This window comes from Urocampus carinirostris, chromosome 16, assembly GCF_059441175.1.
Source record: "Urocampus carinirostris isolate Australia breed hairy pipefish chromosome 16, RoL_Ucar_1.0, whole genome shotgun sequence".
In the NCBI taxonomy this organism is placed as follows: domain Eukaryota; kingdom Metazoa; phylum Chordata; class Actinopteri; order Syngnathiformes; family Syngnathidae; genus Urocampus; species Urocampus carinirostris.
Window position 1 is genome coordinate 21,587,852 of NC_142364.1, and position 16,523 is coordinate 21,604,374.

Consider the following 16,523-nt stretch of genomic DNA (forward strand, 5'->3'; position numbering starts at 1 on the left):
CCACAGTAGGGTCACAGGGGTGCTGGAGCCCATCCCAGCTTTCTTCTGGGATTGGGCAGGGTACACCCTGAACTGGTTGTAGAAAATATATTTAAATGATCAATAACCTGTTTATAATGTGATTGATACAAAATATTTGACATTAATGTGTATGCTTTAGGCACGGAGGCATGCAATTTTAGAAATAATTGGAAAATTAAATGTTTTTTTTTTGTCGTGCTGTTGTAATTCTCTTGTAATTTGTCATGCCCTTGTATTTTAGGGGTTTATCATTTTATCTTTTAAATTGTTAAAAAGTAATGCTTTTAATGAGATAGGCCCTTGAAAAATATTTTTTTAAACATTTTTAGTAATCATCAGATATTATAAAGCAAATAAGCCTTTTTCTAATTTTGCATGGCTATTATATGGTCAGGAAGTATAAATAATTTAAAAAATATATAATAAACATAATTTACTGTCAGAGGGCAGCACAGCGGCGCAGTGGTTAGCACTCGTGCGGCACAGTTCTAAGGTCTTGGGAACCTCCTGTGTGGGTTCAAATCCAGCTACTGGACTTCCTGTGCGGAATCAGTATGTTCTCCCCGTGCCTGCGTGGGTTTCCTCCAGGCACTCCAGTTTCCTCCCACATTCCAAGGACATGCATATCAGGTTAATTAGCCAGTCCAAATTGTCCCTAGGTGTGAATGAGCAAGCGAGTTGTCTGTCCCTGTGTGCCCTGCGATTGGCTGGCAACCAGTTCAGGGTGTCCCCTGCCCACTGCCCGATGATTGCTGGGATGGGCTCCAACACCCCCGCGACCCTACTGAGGATAAGCGATGCAGCTAATGAGATGAGATTTACCGTTATTCTAAATTGAATGCTATATTGTGATACACAGCCATTCTTAAGGATTATCAATGATTGTCTTAACGTTATGTATCGTTGTAAGAACTACTAAGGTCGTATCAACAGTCCAAGTTTAGTCCATAGAATTGATAAAGATTATGTCAAAAGAATTCAAATCACAATTTCAAAACATCCAGTAAGTGCATTTCGAGGAATTTTACTTTAAAACAGGGGTTTTAAACATTGTGCCTGCAGGCACCAGGTAGCGCCCTTAAGAGCATCCAAGTGGCATGTAGACTGGTTCAGAAAATAGCTCACCAATGATGGGTCATGGGGATTTTCTCAAGATCAGTATATTTAGAAAACAATGTTTTAGTGGTTGATCATGCTTACTTTATCCCTTTTTAATAATTACAACCTGCATTTCAAACTTGTAGCTCAACTGCTGTCAGGTTCAAATAGGTTGGAGACCCCCTGCTTTAAATAATGCACTTAAAATGTATGCCGTTTCAAAATCTTGGTTATATTGAATATGAATGAAGGAACTCACCATCATATAAGCAAGCCACGTGATCTCTGCAGCCCCGTGTGGGTGCCTTTGCGAACTAGAGGCTTTTGTGCAAGCATTTGCCAGGGACACGTTAAAGCGCCGTGTGTGTAATATTTGACCACTAGATGGCACTGTATTGTCTAATGCGAACTAAAACCAGTGCCAAATTCAGCAGTAATACATATGAAAGTTTATGTATTAGTGCCTAGTATTCAAATCAGTGTTTTTTTCTTGACTAAAAGCTTTTTGTACCACTGGGAGGAACTAAATATTACACACAAGTAACTTCATGAGGCAGGAACATAAAGTGACAGAAAAAAAATAACCTACAAAAATCATCAGAATTGGTGACAAAATGGTTAAATCGTTACAACGGGAAAAGTAGAGCATTCAGCATTTATTTAAGATTAAATTAGTCTATTATGTGTTGAAAGCAAGTTAAGCTTTTGCTGATGAAGTTGGTGTAGTCGTGCAAACATGACATTGATATACATGTTTAACTTTTTGAAAAGTATATAAAAAAATACATTCTAAGGAATACTGATTTTACGTGACATGAAAAACAATAGTGCGATTTGAAAAGCAAAAAGAACTTAAAATATCACAACTGATTATAATTCAACAATGATGATTGAAATCATTTTGGGCATGGTGGCTTCCTCTACATGAATGGTTTATCTTTACGAGTGACAATCAAATGGAAAGAAAAAAAAACCCAGCCAAAGTCACTCGCTCAATTGTCGTCTAAGTTCTGCTGTAAAAGGAAGTTGGCGGCCAAATCCTCGTTCTTCTCACACGCGAAGTAAGCTTGTATGACGAGTCCCTCCGGGAAGCCCAACGCTTTTAACTGCAACATACATGCGCGCACACATACGGCTTGCACACAGGTGAGAACAAGAGACATTGCAAAAACCTCCAAAATTGAACTGTGCTTTAAAAAGGCGTGAAAATGGGTCGGTGGTTAAAAAGGGGAGAAGGCTGTGCAGGAGATATTCTCCAGTACACTTTACAACCAAACAAAATATCTATGTGGTTGTTATCTGGGCTGAATTGAGGCCTCAAGTCGCTTGGATTTAGCTCAGCTTGGTTACTGTGGTGATTTATTCTGTACAGCAGGGGGTTGCAAACTACGGCCGATCATGCTTTTTTATCCAGCCTGCCAAACGAAAATGATAAAAATATGATGACAATATATGTCATTCTAAATGAACTACTACTAAATAAAAACATGTTTTTGATGCCAACTTTGTCCCGACTGTTCTTCTGTGTGCCTACAAAAAAACTACAGAAATACTACAAAATTACGACAATGCACATTAAATTGAGTGCCTCAAACTGAAAATAAAAAATAGTATAGTAATAGTACAAAAATACTACAAAGATAATACTATAATATAAGAATACTACAACGCAAATACTGCAAAAACTTTACCACAGTACAATCCCACGACAAAAATACTCAAAAGTGTCTTAAACACAAACTACCAATCTGTTTAGGATATGATCACTCTCTTTGTCACGAATGTCATGTTTGCCCTTGTCCTCATCACTCACCTCCACAATGGTTCAAATTGTTAAAGCTGTATATCTAATTTTCTGCCACTAGCAGTTTTCTCTAGACATATCTGTCAGAGAGTCTTTCTTCATAATTTGCAATAAAGACAAAGTCAAAGAAACTTTGTTCATTACAATTGCCGTCTCTTCTGGCGCTCACCTCATATTTTGTGTTAATGGAATTTGCCATTTAGAAAATGTTGCATAACTTCAATGATGTCACAGGTCAACAGCAAACAAGCCAGATGGATCAACTTTGGGACTAAATTTCTCGATTGTCCCGGTGGGAGGAATATTTTGCAACATCTCTGCATAATCGTGGGGAGGAACACTACAAGTTCTATGCCTGAATGAAAACATTTTTTGCTTGGGAATACCTCTAAAATGGTTCAATTACAATTGTGGAGGTTCTACCGAATCCATTATATGCTCACCCTGTCGATGGCTTCCTTCTCCTGCTGTGTGACATGAATGTAGCTCATGTTGCTGCTGCCCTGTGAGTCATTCGGCACGGCACCAGAGCTCCCAGATTGGTGCAACATGGGGCCTGGTGACTCTGGGACGGGCTCATTTAGCATCTGGATGAAGTCCTCTTGGTTGTTGCTGATCTCCTGTGGCGGCGGAAAAAAATCAGCTTTTGGTGTAAAAGCATCAAACAGTTAGAAGGTATTGATGAACATCGCACAGGGAATGGGCCCTGTTGAGTTGTGGGTAGGATTGGGCGATGCAACGTTTAAAATACTTTAATGAGATTGTGAGCCTCTTAAAAGTGAAAGATGATTAGATCATTTTTCAGCCCGTTCTACTCTGTTGAGTCTGCAAAAATCCGTAATTCAATTCGGTATAGCCCTCAATCACAAGGAGTCTCAAAGGGCTGCACAGACCACAGACTATTATTACACCATCCCCCGATCTAAAACTTACATGAGGGCAAGGGGAAAACTCAAATGAGGAAAATAAAGAAACCTTGAGAAGGGGCCGCGCATGAAGTAATCCCCCTTAAATTCCTATTCCATGACATTTGGGTTTTGTGGTTCTTTTCATTTTATTTACTCTCAGATATAAATATAGCTGTGTAAGCTGCAGCACTGGATGCCAAATGGCCATTGTGCTTACACTAACAGCGCACACTTAGGTATTACACTTTCACACAATAATTTTAGCCCATTTAGAAGGCATACAAGGCTTAATATATATATATATATATATATATATATATATATATACCCGGATATGAACATATTACTACAAAATGACTAAATACATAAACTGACTTGCTTCTCTTCTGTTTTTTTATTTTTTTAGATTGTGCCCTTTAAAAAATACTTAATAGGATCAGCCTGTTTAAATCATTAGGCACAGTCTAGTACAGGTATCAGACAAATTTAGAGGTTGTTACTCGCAATTGGGCCTGCTACCATTTTCGGCAACCCTGCACCAAGGGCAGTTAATTTCATACCTTTTTAAGAACAAATAGGTTCTGGCTTTGCATCATCACCAATACTTGCACACCCCTTCCACAAATCTCAGAAATAAGAGATATTTGGTGTGAATCAAGTCTACATTTACCTGCAGCAACTCTGGATTTTCCCTTCCGATCTCCTGCAGTAAAGCAGGAAGCAGAGAGGCGTTCTGCTGTATCAGATGCCGCATTGTAAGGAACTGGGGCTGATTCCTTAAGAAGCTAAGGTCTAGCAGGACAAACATCTGTCAATTCTATATGTTATCGATTCAACATTAAGTCATTTTTGTGGCAGCCACGGCTACCTGTGCCCCTTGACGCAGTTGTGTTGCCTGGGTAATTTATATCCCCCGGACGTCCGGCGAGAGCTCCACTTGAACTGGTCGCAGAGCCTCTGGCCTGGACCTGGTCGCTGACCAGGATACCCTGCAGAATGAGCCATGTTGGAGCTTCAAATTCTCCCAAAACTGATATAACCTCCACATGCTTATAAAAGAGACCATCAATGTTCGAAAAAATAACAGACTGCCGGTTCTTACGGAGAGCAGGTACTCCACGGCTCGGTCGGGGTTGTTGAAGCTAGCTCTCAGTGCCTCCACGACCTGCTCCCTCTCATAGCCCATGAGCATCATCTCGGTCACCATGGCGTCATACGACGCGCCAGTCACTGCATTGCCAAAAGAGCATTAGCCTGTGCTTACTTAACCATGTTCCAATGTTAGTGTCACTAATACCTAGATTGTGCAAACTTTTGCGACTTTGATGATATAACAGTTAAAGTCTTTGACTACACGGTACTAATTTAGAAATTACTTCCAAACAAACTGATTGATAATTTGAATTTGTGCTTTTGACAATGCCTGAAAATGAGACAGAGAAAACATGCCATGTTCCTTCCATTAAAAAACTGCCCTGGATACACCATTGCAAACTTGTAGCCAATCAAGAAATTGTCCATTAAACAAACTCTTGTGTTATGTTTTACTTTAAACTCCAACTTAACAGGAATAATTACATCCATTCTATATGTAAATATAAAACTTGCTTCATTTGTAAATCATTATCAAGTGCTAAACAAAAGTTAATTCCAGTTAGCATGTTCTTCAGCAGCGATCTATGTTCAAATAGCAAATATTCATACTGCAGTGCTGTGGAAAATTCATCGAACTGTAGTACAGCAGTACAGTGTTACTTTTCCAAGAAATAATAAGTATCATTGGAAAAAAACATTGACAATGAAAAAAGATTGACTCATGCGTTTAAAACTTAGTTTTATGACATATTTATTTTGATTTAATGTTTCTGATTTATCTCGGCGCGCATTGGGAAATTTTGTCAGCAATTATTAAAAATTAGTGTTTTTAAATGTGAGAGTGCCCCTCAATCTTCATTCAATTTAGAAGAATGTACAAAGAATCCTCAATACAATTGAAAATAATTAGATGTTTTGGATGATGAAAAAGTGTGAGCACCCTAATGTTTATAATCCATGGACGGCAAAATACTGCCCCCAGGAGGCCGAAATTATAAAAAAACAAATTGGTAGTTTAATATCAATTTTCTTCGGATTGTAATTCTTTACCATATTTTTGAGACATCCTAGGCAATGACTAATTTAATCTCTCACTGCCCAGTTAAGAAATATATAAAAATGAGTTTTAGGATTCATCATATTCTCTTTACCTCAAAATTTAAATACTAACACAAACTATAAGTGGGATAAAGAAAGTCACGTACTACTTAGCCTTGAATTTATGTATCTATTTCCATCCTTAAAATGATATCTATTCAACACCTGACAAAAGAACAGTATTAAAGAATGAGCTATAATCATAGTTTGGTAACTTGAGTTAACAGTAACTGTAACAGTAAAAAAACTAAAGGAAAGAATTATCACTCAAATAATAATTTTTTTCCCCATTAATGTCTAACCTTTTAACAGAGAAAGACATGCTCTTACCAACATTTGAACCAGCCTCATCCATTAAGTTGCCAAAAGTCTCCCCGATTCTGTAAAAGCAAGAAGTCCCTCACTGACTAACACAAATGCCACAAAACGCAGGACATCATAGACACACAAGTACCCTATTGAGGGAGGAACTGGCGCAGGAGTGGAGACTGCAGCTGCAGCAGGAGTTCGCCTTGGTTCTGCTTGGCTTGGAAGTCGCTCATTTGGATTGTGAGACGCGGAAGATCGCATAGAAGAAGGCTCGGTTCCAGCCGTCGATTGCTGGGATGATGAAGGTGCTTTTTTCGGCTTAAAAGAGACACAAAACACAACATTTTATAAATAAGTTGTATACAATCTTTCTTATCTGAATTATTTGAATGAGGTGCACAGGCAAAAGGTACTCCATAGTAGCCCCCCGACTATGGTCAAAATGGAAAAACATTAGAGACTAGGCACGATCATCATGAGTCACGAAACTGGATTAAACACACGTTTGGACTACCTTTTGAATTCAATAATCCAAATTGGCATGCTTTTGAAATGTAGCAAAAGTGTGATTATCAGCAGAGGAAATTTCAGCCATCAAACTGGGATGAGGAATATGGCATTATTATTATGATGATAACCCAAAATATAAGGATACTGTGATACCTTTGTAACCATGATGACAACAAAGTTCTTTTCATCAATTTTATATTCTTTGAGGACAGAGTCATCACTGAGGATTTTACCTGCAGGGACAAAAGAAAGAAAGAAAATGTACCTTACTTAAAAAAGTACCATTGTGTTTTAGCAAAAACTTTCATAAACAGTGCAAGTTAAAGTGAGAGTGATTGCCAGCTTACATCTTATAGTGGACTAGGACTGGTTTGCAGCCAATCGCATGAGACACATGGACAGACCAAACATTCACTCACAAACTCATTCCCAGGGCCAGAGTTTGGAGACACCAATTGACCTGCCTTGCATGTTTTGAGAAATCGGAGTGCCTTGAGGAAACCAATTTGGGCACAAATAGAACATCCAAAGGGAAGCTGATAGCTGGAATTGAACCCGAAACTTCCGAACTGTGAGGCAGTTGCCTACCGTGCTGCCTTTAGGCCCGGTCACACAGCCTTTCACGGGCGTATCGAGGCTGAAACACGGCCAGAAATTTCTGCCCGTGAAGCAGACGCTGTTGGACGCTTTTGAGATCGCGATAAAGACGAGATACAGCCGTGCTTTACACGCGGTAAGAAATTCACACGCGGTTGGCCGCGCGAAAAAGTTTTGCGCTGCTCAAAACTTTAGACCAGGGGTAACCGCGGGCGGCACAGCGATGCAGCCGCGGTTACCAGCGATAAGGACGCGGAACAGTCGCCGGCCAATTTTGCACATTTTTCACCGCGGGCAACCACGGGCAAACAAAAATCGCAAAATTTTACCCGCGATACAGACGCAAAAGGCTGTGTGACCGGGCCTTTACATATGTATATTTTTCTTAAATATGTCATTTAGAATGGCTATTTTTTTCATCACTTTCTGTATTATTCAGATGTATCCTGTTGTATATTAATGCAGTTTAAATCTATTAACTGCTCAATACAGACAAAAGGATATCAAGTAATATTTTTTTTAAATGTATATTTAACCTTGGCGGCACGGCAGCTGAGGTGTTAGTGTGTCCGTGGCACAGTTCCAAGGTCGTGGGATCAAATTCAGCTACCGGCCTTCCTGTGTGGAGTTTCCATGTTCTCCCCGTGCTTGAGTGGGTTTCCTCAGTCCTCCCACATTCCCAAAACATGCATGTCAGGTTATTTGGCTGGATCAAATTGTCCCTAGGTGAGAATGAGTGATTAAGTTGTCCGTCTTGCATGTCTGAATGAGTGAATTAGTCCCTGTGTGCCCTGCGACTGTCTGGCAACCAGTTCAGGGTATTCCCTGCCCACTGCCCGAGGACAGCTGAGATGGGCTACAGCACTCCCGCGACCCTACTGAGGACAAGCGGTGCAAATAATGGATGGATGGGTATTTAACATTCAAATTAACGTTATTAGTATAATAAACTACAATAGTATTTAATTTTTAAAAGAATGGAGCAAATCAAAATAAGTACACGGGAAATTAATGGGTTTCACATGACATGGGTGGTCAGGGAACAAATCAAACTATTATTTCAAGCCACAACTATTGCTTTTGAAATGCAGTAAAAATGAGAAACATGACCCTATCGTCTATTGTAATGTGAAATACCGGATAGTCCAACATTTTGAATGTACCAGCATAGATGAGCTTCTGTCCGGCAACAGGAAAATGATCTTTGCCCTTTTCCTGTTCTATCCTCGCTTTCAAAGTTGTCACCTTAAAGAGAAACATCACTCAATAAATTCTTGTTATGCTTTTGCACAATATTGTTTGCCTAGCCACAAATTTAGGTAAAGTTGCAGATATATAAAATAAATTCAACACAGAATCCAAAGTGTGCCCTGTAGTCCTAAACAAAAAGCAAGGCTCATTTAAGCATTGAGTTGTTTTACTTACGCTGCAATGTTTATAAAATTACATTTACATGTAACGGACATTTGAAACGGTCTAGTGTTCAATCGGCTTTCCCTTATATTGTAAAGAGAAGTGGGCGATCAAATACACAGATAACATAATACATTCTGAAAACACAATATCGTTTTAAAGGCATTCAAATAAGTGGTTGTCACAAAAATGTTACAGAGATAGTCTTGCTTATAACCCTCCCACCCCACCTTCGTTTCTTATTCTTGAATGTTTACACTCCTACCGTTTCTTCCTCGTCGATATCGATTTTGAACGTCTGCTGTTGTAAAGTTTTCAAAGTAATCTGCATTTTGGCGGTGTAATTGAATCCACAAGCGCGGTGGGAAGGCGATATGTTAAAGTTGTAGGACTCCGGGATGTTTTCACTGTCACATTACAAACTGTCAGCCGCCATGCCACTTTTGCCACACTCTTCTTCGATGGTATTTTGCTTTTCTTTGGTTTTCGACGTCAATTTTAAAATTAGTTCACGAATACAAATTTACGTATGAAATCAACTTAAATACTAAGCATAAGGGTATTTTCAGATTTTTCTATAATTATTATTTTATTTATATAAAAACGAAATTATGTTTCAGTCCTCTTTTTTTAAAAAAAAACAAGCCGTTGCCTTCGATGCACCGGGACATTCCAAATGTTACTTGCAAACATTCAATATTTGTGTCTTGTTTGCTCATTTCTGTCCGCTTATGTCACATTGTCACCACGGACCTGCGTTTCCAAACATTATTCTTTAAAATTGTGACGCAAATCATGCGTCTGCTCTGGTTAGAAGTCGTCAAAATTTGACGTTAGTCCTGACCTTGGTGAAACTTGAATTCTTATTTAACTTGAACGCATCATGAAGTCGTCTTCCTTATTGACACGCAATGGTAAAAATGTTTAAAAAATATATTACATTTTGAGGACTTTATTTCTTGTTGCGATAACTGCATTAAAGACACGTGAACCTAATACAAGTAGTATAAGGGATTTTGTTTGTGTAGTTGTTAAAAAGGGTACTACGTCACGTACATTGCTGACTTCTCGTGTTTCACCATTTATTTTTAGCGCCTCCTAGTGGTAGAAAAATCAATTGACTTAAACAATATGGAAACATTCATGAACTATCATATAAAGGTACATTTTTATTAAAATACTCGTATGTTGAGACATCTGTATTGATTTTCTGACATGTTTGTGAAATGTTGGGCAAATAAAGAGATAAATTGTGGTTTAGTTGCTTTGACTCTCCGTTCGTATTCTTTTTCCTATCTAGCACTCATTTCATTTTCACAGAAGAGTGAATGAAGGAAGCAAGGTTTTGGGTGCTCTGAGGAGAGTGATGAGTAACATGAGTATGGTTGTTAAGCGAGGACTGTATGAGAGTTTTAATTGCGCCGACTGTGTTGCATGGTGCAGCAACTTGGAGCCTGAATGCAGATTTGAGAAGGAAATTAAATGTTTTTGAGATGAAGTGTTTGAGGAGGATGATAGGAATGACACGATTGGATAGATTGAGAAATGAAATTGTGAGAGACAGAACTGGAGTAGTAGCAGAACTGAGCAAGCGTGTGGATAAGAGAGTACTTGGTTGGTTTGGACACATGGATGAGGAGTGAATGTTGAAGAGGATCTACAAAGCAGAAGTAAATGGAGGGAGACCAAGAGGAAGACCGCAACTGACGTGGAGGGTGTTACAAGTGCACTGCATGAAAGAGGTCTAAATTTAGTTGAACCTAGAGTTCTTGTTGGTAAAAGGAATGAGTGGAGAGGTGTTGTGAAAGGATAGTGGGATGTTTGGACGTGTTCTAAGGAATGGGCAGGGCATCTGCATGATACGGCAGGGGTAAACCAGTGAAAGCTGTCGGGCCCTGCTGTTGAACAGAAGAGTGTGTTGTGTCACCATGACCCGAGTGACATGGCTGCTTTCTTGTTTCCCGTTTCATTCGGAGGGACGAAAGCATGACCAACTTGGGTGCCGAGGTGCTTAACTCGTCTGGGTGTTTGGGCATTTGGGCTAGCCATGGTCAGATTTTTTGTGTGTTTTGTTACTTTTTTCTTTGTTTTTGTGTATGTGTTTTTCTTGCTGTCGGTCACTCGTCTCGAGGGATATGACCAGGGTAGATAGGTAGATAGATAGCACTCATTTTCGGCAACACCTCACAGTAAAGCAACACCCTAGTGGTCAAATATCACCTTTATAAAAAACCTCTCTTTAGGCTATTTGCAATTATGCAGCAACCAGCTTTTTGATAATACGTATACAATGCATGCTTCATGATCACAAGGAATGTGATTCAAATTAGGGATTGCAGCTTTCCAAGTTTGTGTTGCAGTAGAGCAGTGTTTTCCAACCCTTTTTGAACCAAGTTCCACTTTTATTGATAAAAAAATTCCGAGGCACACCGTCCGTCGAAAATGTTTGAAAATGATGTTATGTTAAATATTTTACTGTACTACCTCATAAGCAGATAATTAGTATATAAAAAGAAAACTTAAAGAATGATGTCCTTTGTTTTTATTTTTTACAGTACACTATTAAACCACTTTGTTAAATAAAGTTTTTAAATGGAGTGTGCTACCTCATGAGTAGATAATAGTATATAAAAATCTACTGCCACCTACTGATATGGATGACTATTACAGTTTCTCGTCTGAAGAAACCAAAAATACTGAGTAATGGCCTGTTTTTTTGGTTAGATATATTCCAGCGGCACACTAGACAAGGTCTCACGGCACACTGTGTGCCCCGGCACACTGGTTAAAAAACACTGCAGTAGAGATTGTATACATTTGATTAAGCTATTTGAATATTTAAATAAAAGATTGGTTGGTTGGTTGGTTGGTTGGATCCCTTAACATCAATTCCTGTGGTGTGTTTTGGGCAAGTACAGGTTTCCACCCGGTCTCGAACCATGAAAAAACTTAAACCATAGAGATCAAAGGCTTTACCTATTGTTCCATGTTGGGATCAGTCAAAACAAACTTTTACCTTTTGTTTGGCTTACTTTTCAATGTTAAATGAAGGACTTGCTAATCTCAATCCACACATGAAACGAATACATGAATCTGTCAATCTTTATATAAGCCTCTATCCATCTGGACTTCCGTTTCTGTGGTTAAGGCTTCATCTTTGCTGTCACATCTTGGCACATCCTTCTATCGTGTCCTCCTTTGCCCCTCATCTTTAGCAGTAATGCAGGAGATTAAAAATCTGAGCCTCTGTGATCTGGAAATAGTGCAAAGATTTGACATGGGACATCTGAGAATGCATCAAAACAACCCAACTGACACACAACGAACAACTAACATGCTATTTGAATGGAATTTGCTCAGGACGACAACATATGAGCGTTATCTGATAACTTTATTATCAAGTTAAAAAAGACAATGAATTACAATATGTACAGAATATCCAGAGATAACATGGAAACATGGAATCAAATTGTAAACAATCATCCTAGGCAACGATCACAACCCACCATATTAGGTATTTAGATTGAAAGAAGAAGGCAGAAAAGGACAGGTTCTATTATCAACTTATGGATTAAAAAACAACTTATGTACAATGTAGATATCCAGTGTGTTGGCAGAAGGGACTTAACTTTGGATAAAGCAGGATTTTTTTTTGTATCTTACAGTCCGAACCAGATTGACCAAACAGAGGTGGAGATTCATAGTCACAAACTATTTAAAAACATTACAAAACCACATGAAGAAAAATAAAGGGGGAAAAAACAGCTTCAAGGGAATCAAATTGCAAGATTCTCTCTAGTTTTTACAACAGGAGTCAGTCTAAACGGGGGACAAAAACCCGATCGCTACGTTTAGGTCAGGTGCAAGAGTTCCTGCCTTTTGCAGACTACGAACGAGTGGTGATGGACACAAATTTCAAAGGTTAGCAGGAACCAGATCTCTAGAGGCTGTCGGGTCCACGCCGTATGGCCGATTCCATCAGCTAATTCTGCCTGATTGCCTGAGGTGTCGTCTTTTCTGCTGGCAATATCTCTCTCCAGTAAATCGTAACAAAAATGGTGAATGTCCTGTTTTGGCTCTGCTATACCTGTGCTGGGTCACTGTTGAAAGTCTTTTCTAAGTTTCACTTAAATTTGTCTATTTACGTGAACAGAGTTCTGATGGACTTAATTTAACCTTTGATAACATAAATCGTACAGCAAGTAATCGATGAGTCAAGTATTATCCTTTTTTTCTTTTCCAAGTCATTCAAAATAGTAAAGAAAAGAGGGGGTAGAGGGTTAAAGAGGATTATTAGCATCTTTTTTGTAAGACCTCATTTCAAACACGTAACAAATAGTTTTGTTTTCTGTACAAGGATGCCTTGCTAGTTTTTTTCGTTCAAAGAGCAAATTTCCCTTTTGCGAACTGAAAAGGCAACAGCAGCGGAACATAGCAGGCTTTACAGCTAGTTTGATGACGCACAAATAAACAAATCTAACACACTCATTTTTACTTTTGATAACATTGCTAATTTGGGCCTTGGATTAAAGTTTGATTGCAATATTCAGATTCCTCGTAATAAGGCTTAAGGGCGTTCGAGCAGCAACTTTCAACACAAAATACAATCTATAACTTTTTTTGTTTTTTTCCTTGTTTTAATTTTCTAAAAGAAGACCTAATAAAAGACAACAATGACATTGGAGGAAGAAGAGGATCTTTTGCGGATTGATGTGATTTTAAAAAGACAATAAAAAGGCTTTCTGCTAATGTTGCACTTGTCTTTTTATTACCTAGAAAGTCAATGTTTCCGATCTTAAATTGTCTTAATCACATAAATATGTAGCATGTGGGTGAAACCTTAACATGTCGTCATTGTGTTCATCCGTCTAGCTCAGGTCGGAACTAAAACATGGGTAACATTACTCAAACATCAACAGTACATATTCAACAGTTAAGGGCTGAAGGCTTATATGTTGTATATTTATGTCTTAAAGGATAGCAATTTGCTATAAATATGGGGAGGTCAATTGTTTCTACCAAAAATAATTAGTAGAAAACAAGATAAGGTGCCTTACTACACATTTAAACACAAGGCTTGACGGGAATAAGATTAGGTAGCTCTCTAAATTGTTTAATTTACTATTTGAGATGTGAGTGTCAAAGGTGCTTAAAGTACACTCAATTTTGATCATTTTGGGGCAACATTCTTTATAAATATTTTGTATATAGATAGCGGGCATCTTCAACTGTACTTTTTGACCAGAATGTCAGCAATAAAGTTCACTATTGGTTACCAATATATTAACATCTGTCCTAGGGGACCGCCAACTTTTTTTGGTCTGTTTTTTTTTTCGATTTCTTTTTTTAGCAGCACAACTTAATACTTGTATATATGTATACTAATTTGCAATATCTACAATCTAATGATTCTCAAAATCATATTTTTTTTTATTAAACATCCAAATACAACCTCACTTTTTTAAGTCCGAATCAGGTCAGCCCGTCTGCTTATTTGCATCAAGCGGCTCCCCATCTTCCACATGCTGATCAAACGAAATAGTCAAATTGTTCTGATTCTTGTCCTGGTTGGTGGAAAATTCCAATCCGGTGTCGGCTGAAGATGAAGAGAGGGAAGATGGAGCAGAGACCTCCATGTTGGAATTTGTGCTGGTGTCCAGTTGACTATTGTTAAGAGTCCTGCTGACGAAAGACCACAAGAAAAAAAGATTCCATTGTTATATAACTGGAGTTCTAATATTTTGGAAATTGAAAACCAAAAATACTATATGGAAAGTTGTATAATTCTACACTATAAGGCGCACCCTCAAAAAAATAATCTTTTGTGATTACCTTTTTTCATATATAAGGAGCACAGGAGACTATAGGGCACAAGGAATTACTTCTTTAAGGCTTAGGTTGCACAAACACTGCCCTCTTTTTAGACAGACTGACCAGTCTGACTATATCTCTGATAGCAATTGCATAACAGATTGTGGCGTGGAGTGCCCTGGATCAGATCCACCGGACTACTCAGGATGCATATGAGAAGGCATTACGTCTTATCACATCATCCCACTATTTTTAGTCAAGGTAACAAATTGTTGATGCTATTATCGGGCCGGCCCGTGACAATATTGTCATACAATAAACCAGTCCGTGGTACAGCTGACGAACAAAGTCTTTACAAAGCGCATGAGATCCTAAACTGTATTAAGATGAGGGTATTGTGGGAAGTAATTCGGTCGTTCTGAACTGAATGAAGAGAACGGCATTTTCTAAGTAATTTGGTCGTCTTGTAAAATAGAAATTAACGCACATATCCAAAAGGTTTGTCACTTACACTGCTTATGTAAGCTTGGAAAAAAAGTGAAAAAACATTCACTCTATTCTAACATATCTAGTGTGATAATGAGATAAGACCTGGTGCCTTTTCACATGATGATGTAGCCCTGGTGGGGGCTAGTGGACAGGAAACGGCGCCCCTACCTCCGCAAACAAGGTTCGATTACATTCAGTGGTATGCAGTTGTGAAAACCACCCATGTCCCTAGTGGCCTGATGGTTAGAATTTGGTACTCTTACCATAGCTAGAAGGTTTGATGCCTGTTGTCTACTGATCAATAATTGAGCAAACATAGTAACAATTTTTCCGTGAATAAGGCACAATGGATTTCATGGTGCACGTTAAAATTTCTGTCCAATTTGGGGTTTTTAGATACGCCACATAGTTTGGAAAACACGCTAATATTTACAACAAAGATAGTAATTTGTCACCATATGTGTCGAAATAAAAAAAAGAGAAAGAAAAGACGAAGGATGCAATTGTAAGAGCAATCCTTACATGCCATGGCGCAAGACGTGACGTTCCCACTCTGAATTGTTAGTGAAGCAGCGTCCGCAGAATTCGCAGGGAAGACGCTTTTCCTCTGAGCTGCTGCTATTGCTGCTGCTATTGCTGCTGCTGCTGCTCGTTGGAGAGGCAAGGAGTTCTGGCAAACACACGTTTAATAGATAAATGATTAGTTAGTCAACAAATTTCGTGTGAAATAGTCTACAATAACAACCTTGTGGAGGATTCCCTTCTTCCACCTCGTTGAAGTCCTCTTCATTCTCCTGTCCCCTTTTGATATTGCCCTCTTGCTCACTATCTTTTGTATTTGACTCTTCCTCCCTTGGGTTCTCTGCCACATACATGCAGTCCTCCTCCGGCTCTGCAACGCTTTCGTCAGTAGCCATCTCTATTCTGTCAGACTGATCATGTTCCTGGTACCCCTCCCCCTCTTCCATTTCCTCCTGCTTAAGCGCCTTCTGCAGCTCTTGATGCTCCTCATCACTGCTGCTGTTTTCCTGCTCCTCCATGAGCTCCAGCTGGTCCAAGTTAACACGGCCCATCAGCTCAAAGTTACGGATGACCTGATCGCAGCAAAAAAACATCTTTAGAGTTTGACATTTCACTGGAAATAATTACTTTTCATTAGACAAGGGTAGATTACTAGTGTAAAGATTTGCAATGCTATCAAAAACAAGGATGCAATTCCTGCCAATACTATATCTGTCACCGGTAATGACCAAGTCTGTTCCAAACAGAGCTCATATACATTTAATTACTTATTTAAACTGGAATATTTCTTAATTAGTCAACTATTGTACATTTTGTCAAAAATTAAATCAATTGTATTCTATAGGTAA

General features: G+C 38.8%; 2 protein-coding genes across 4 annotated transcripts in view; both read right to left on the reverse strand.

Moving 5' to 3' along the window:
- Nucleotides 1-1,756: 1,756 nt before the first annotated feature.
- On the reverse strand, nt 1,757-9,592 carry rad23b (RAD23 homolog B, nucleotide excision repair protein). Its single transcript, XM_088319668.1, has 10 exons — nt 9,119-9,592; nt 8,604-8,685; nt 6,997-7,076; nt 6,479-6,651; nt 6,355-6,404; nt 4,934-5,061; nt 4,700-4,820; nt 4,502-4,623; nt 3,367-3,543; nt 1,757-2,225 (listed from the first exon to the last, which is right to left on the reverse strand). The coding sequence occupies exons 1-10, from the start codon at nt 9,182-9,184 to the stop codon at nt 2,112-2,114; spliced, it is 1,113 nt and encodes a 370-aa protein (XP_088175794.1). The 5' UTR covers nt 9,185-9,592; the 3' UTR covers nt 1,757-2,111.
- A 2,631-nt stretch (nt 9,593-12,223) lies between these two features.
- The window catches only part of znf462 (zinc finger protein 462), a 52,449-nt gene continuing 48,149 nt past the window's right edge, over nt 12,224-16,523 (reverse strand). For 2 of the 3 annotated variants that reach the window (XM_088355627.1, XM_088355625.1), the window contains exons 11-13: nt 15,899-16,247; nt 15,676-15,823; nt 12,224-14,535 (exon numbers count right to left, since the gene is read on the reverse strand). In XM_088355627.1, coding sequence (XP_088211753.1) covers nt 14,331-14,535; nt 15,676-15,823; nt 15,899-16,247 — 702 coding nt within the window. In that variant the 3' untranslated portion in view covers nt 12,224-14,330. The remainder of the gene's footprint in view (nt 14,536-15,675; nt 15,824-15,898; nt 16,248-16,523) is intronic. The other variant, XM_088355626.1, reaches the window with a different exon arrangement.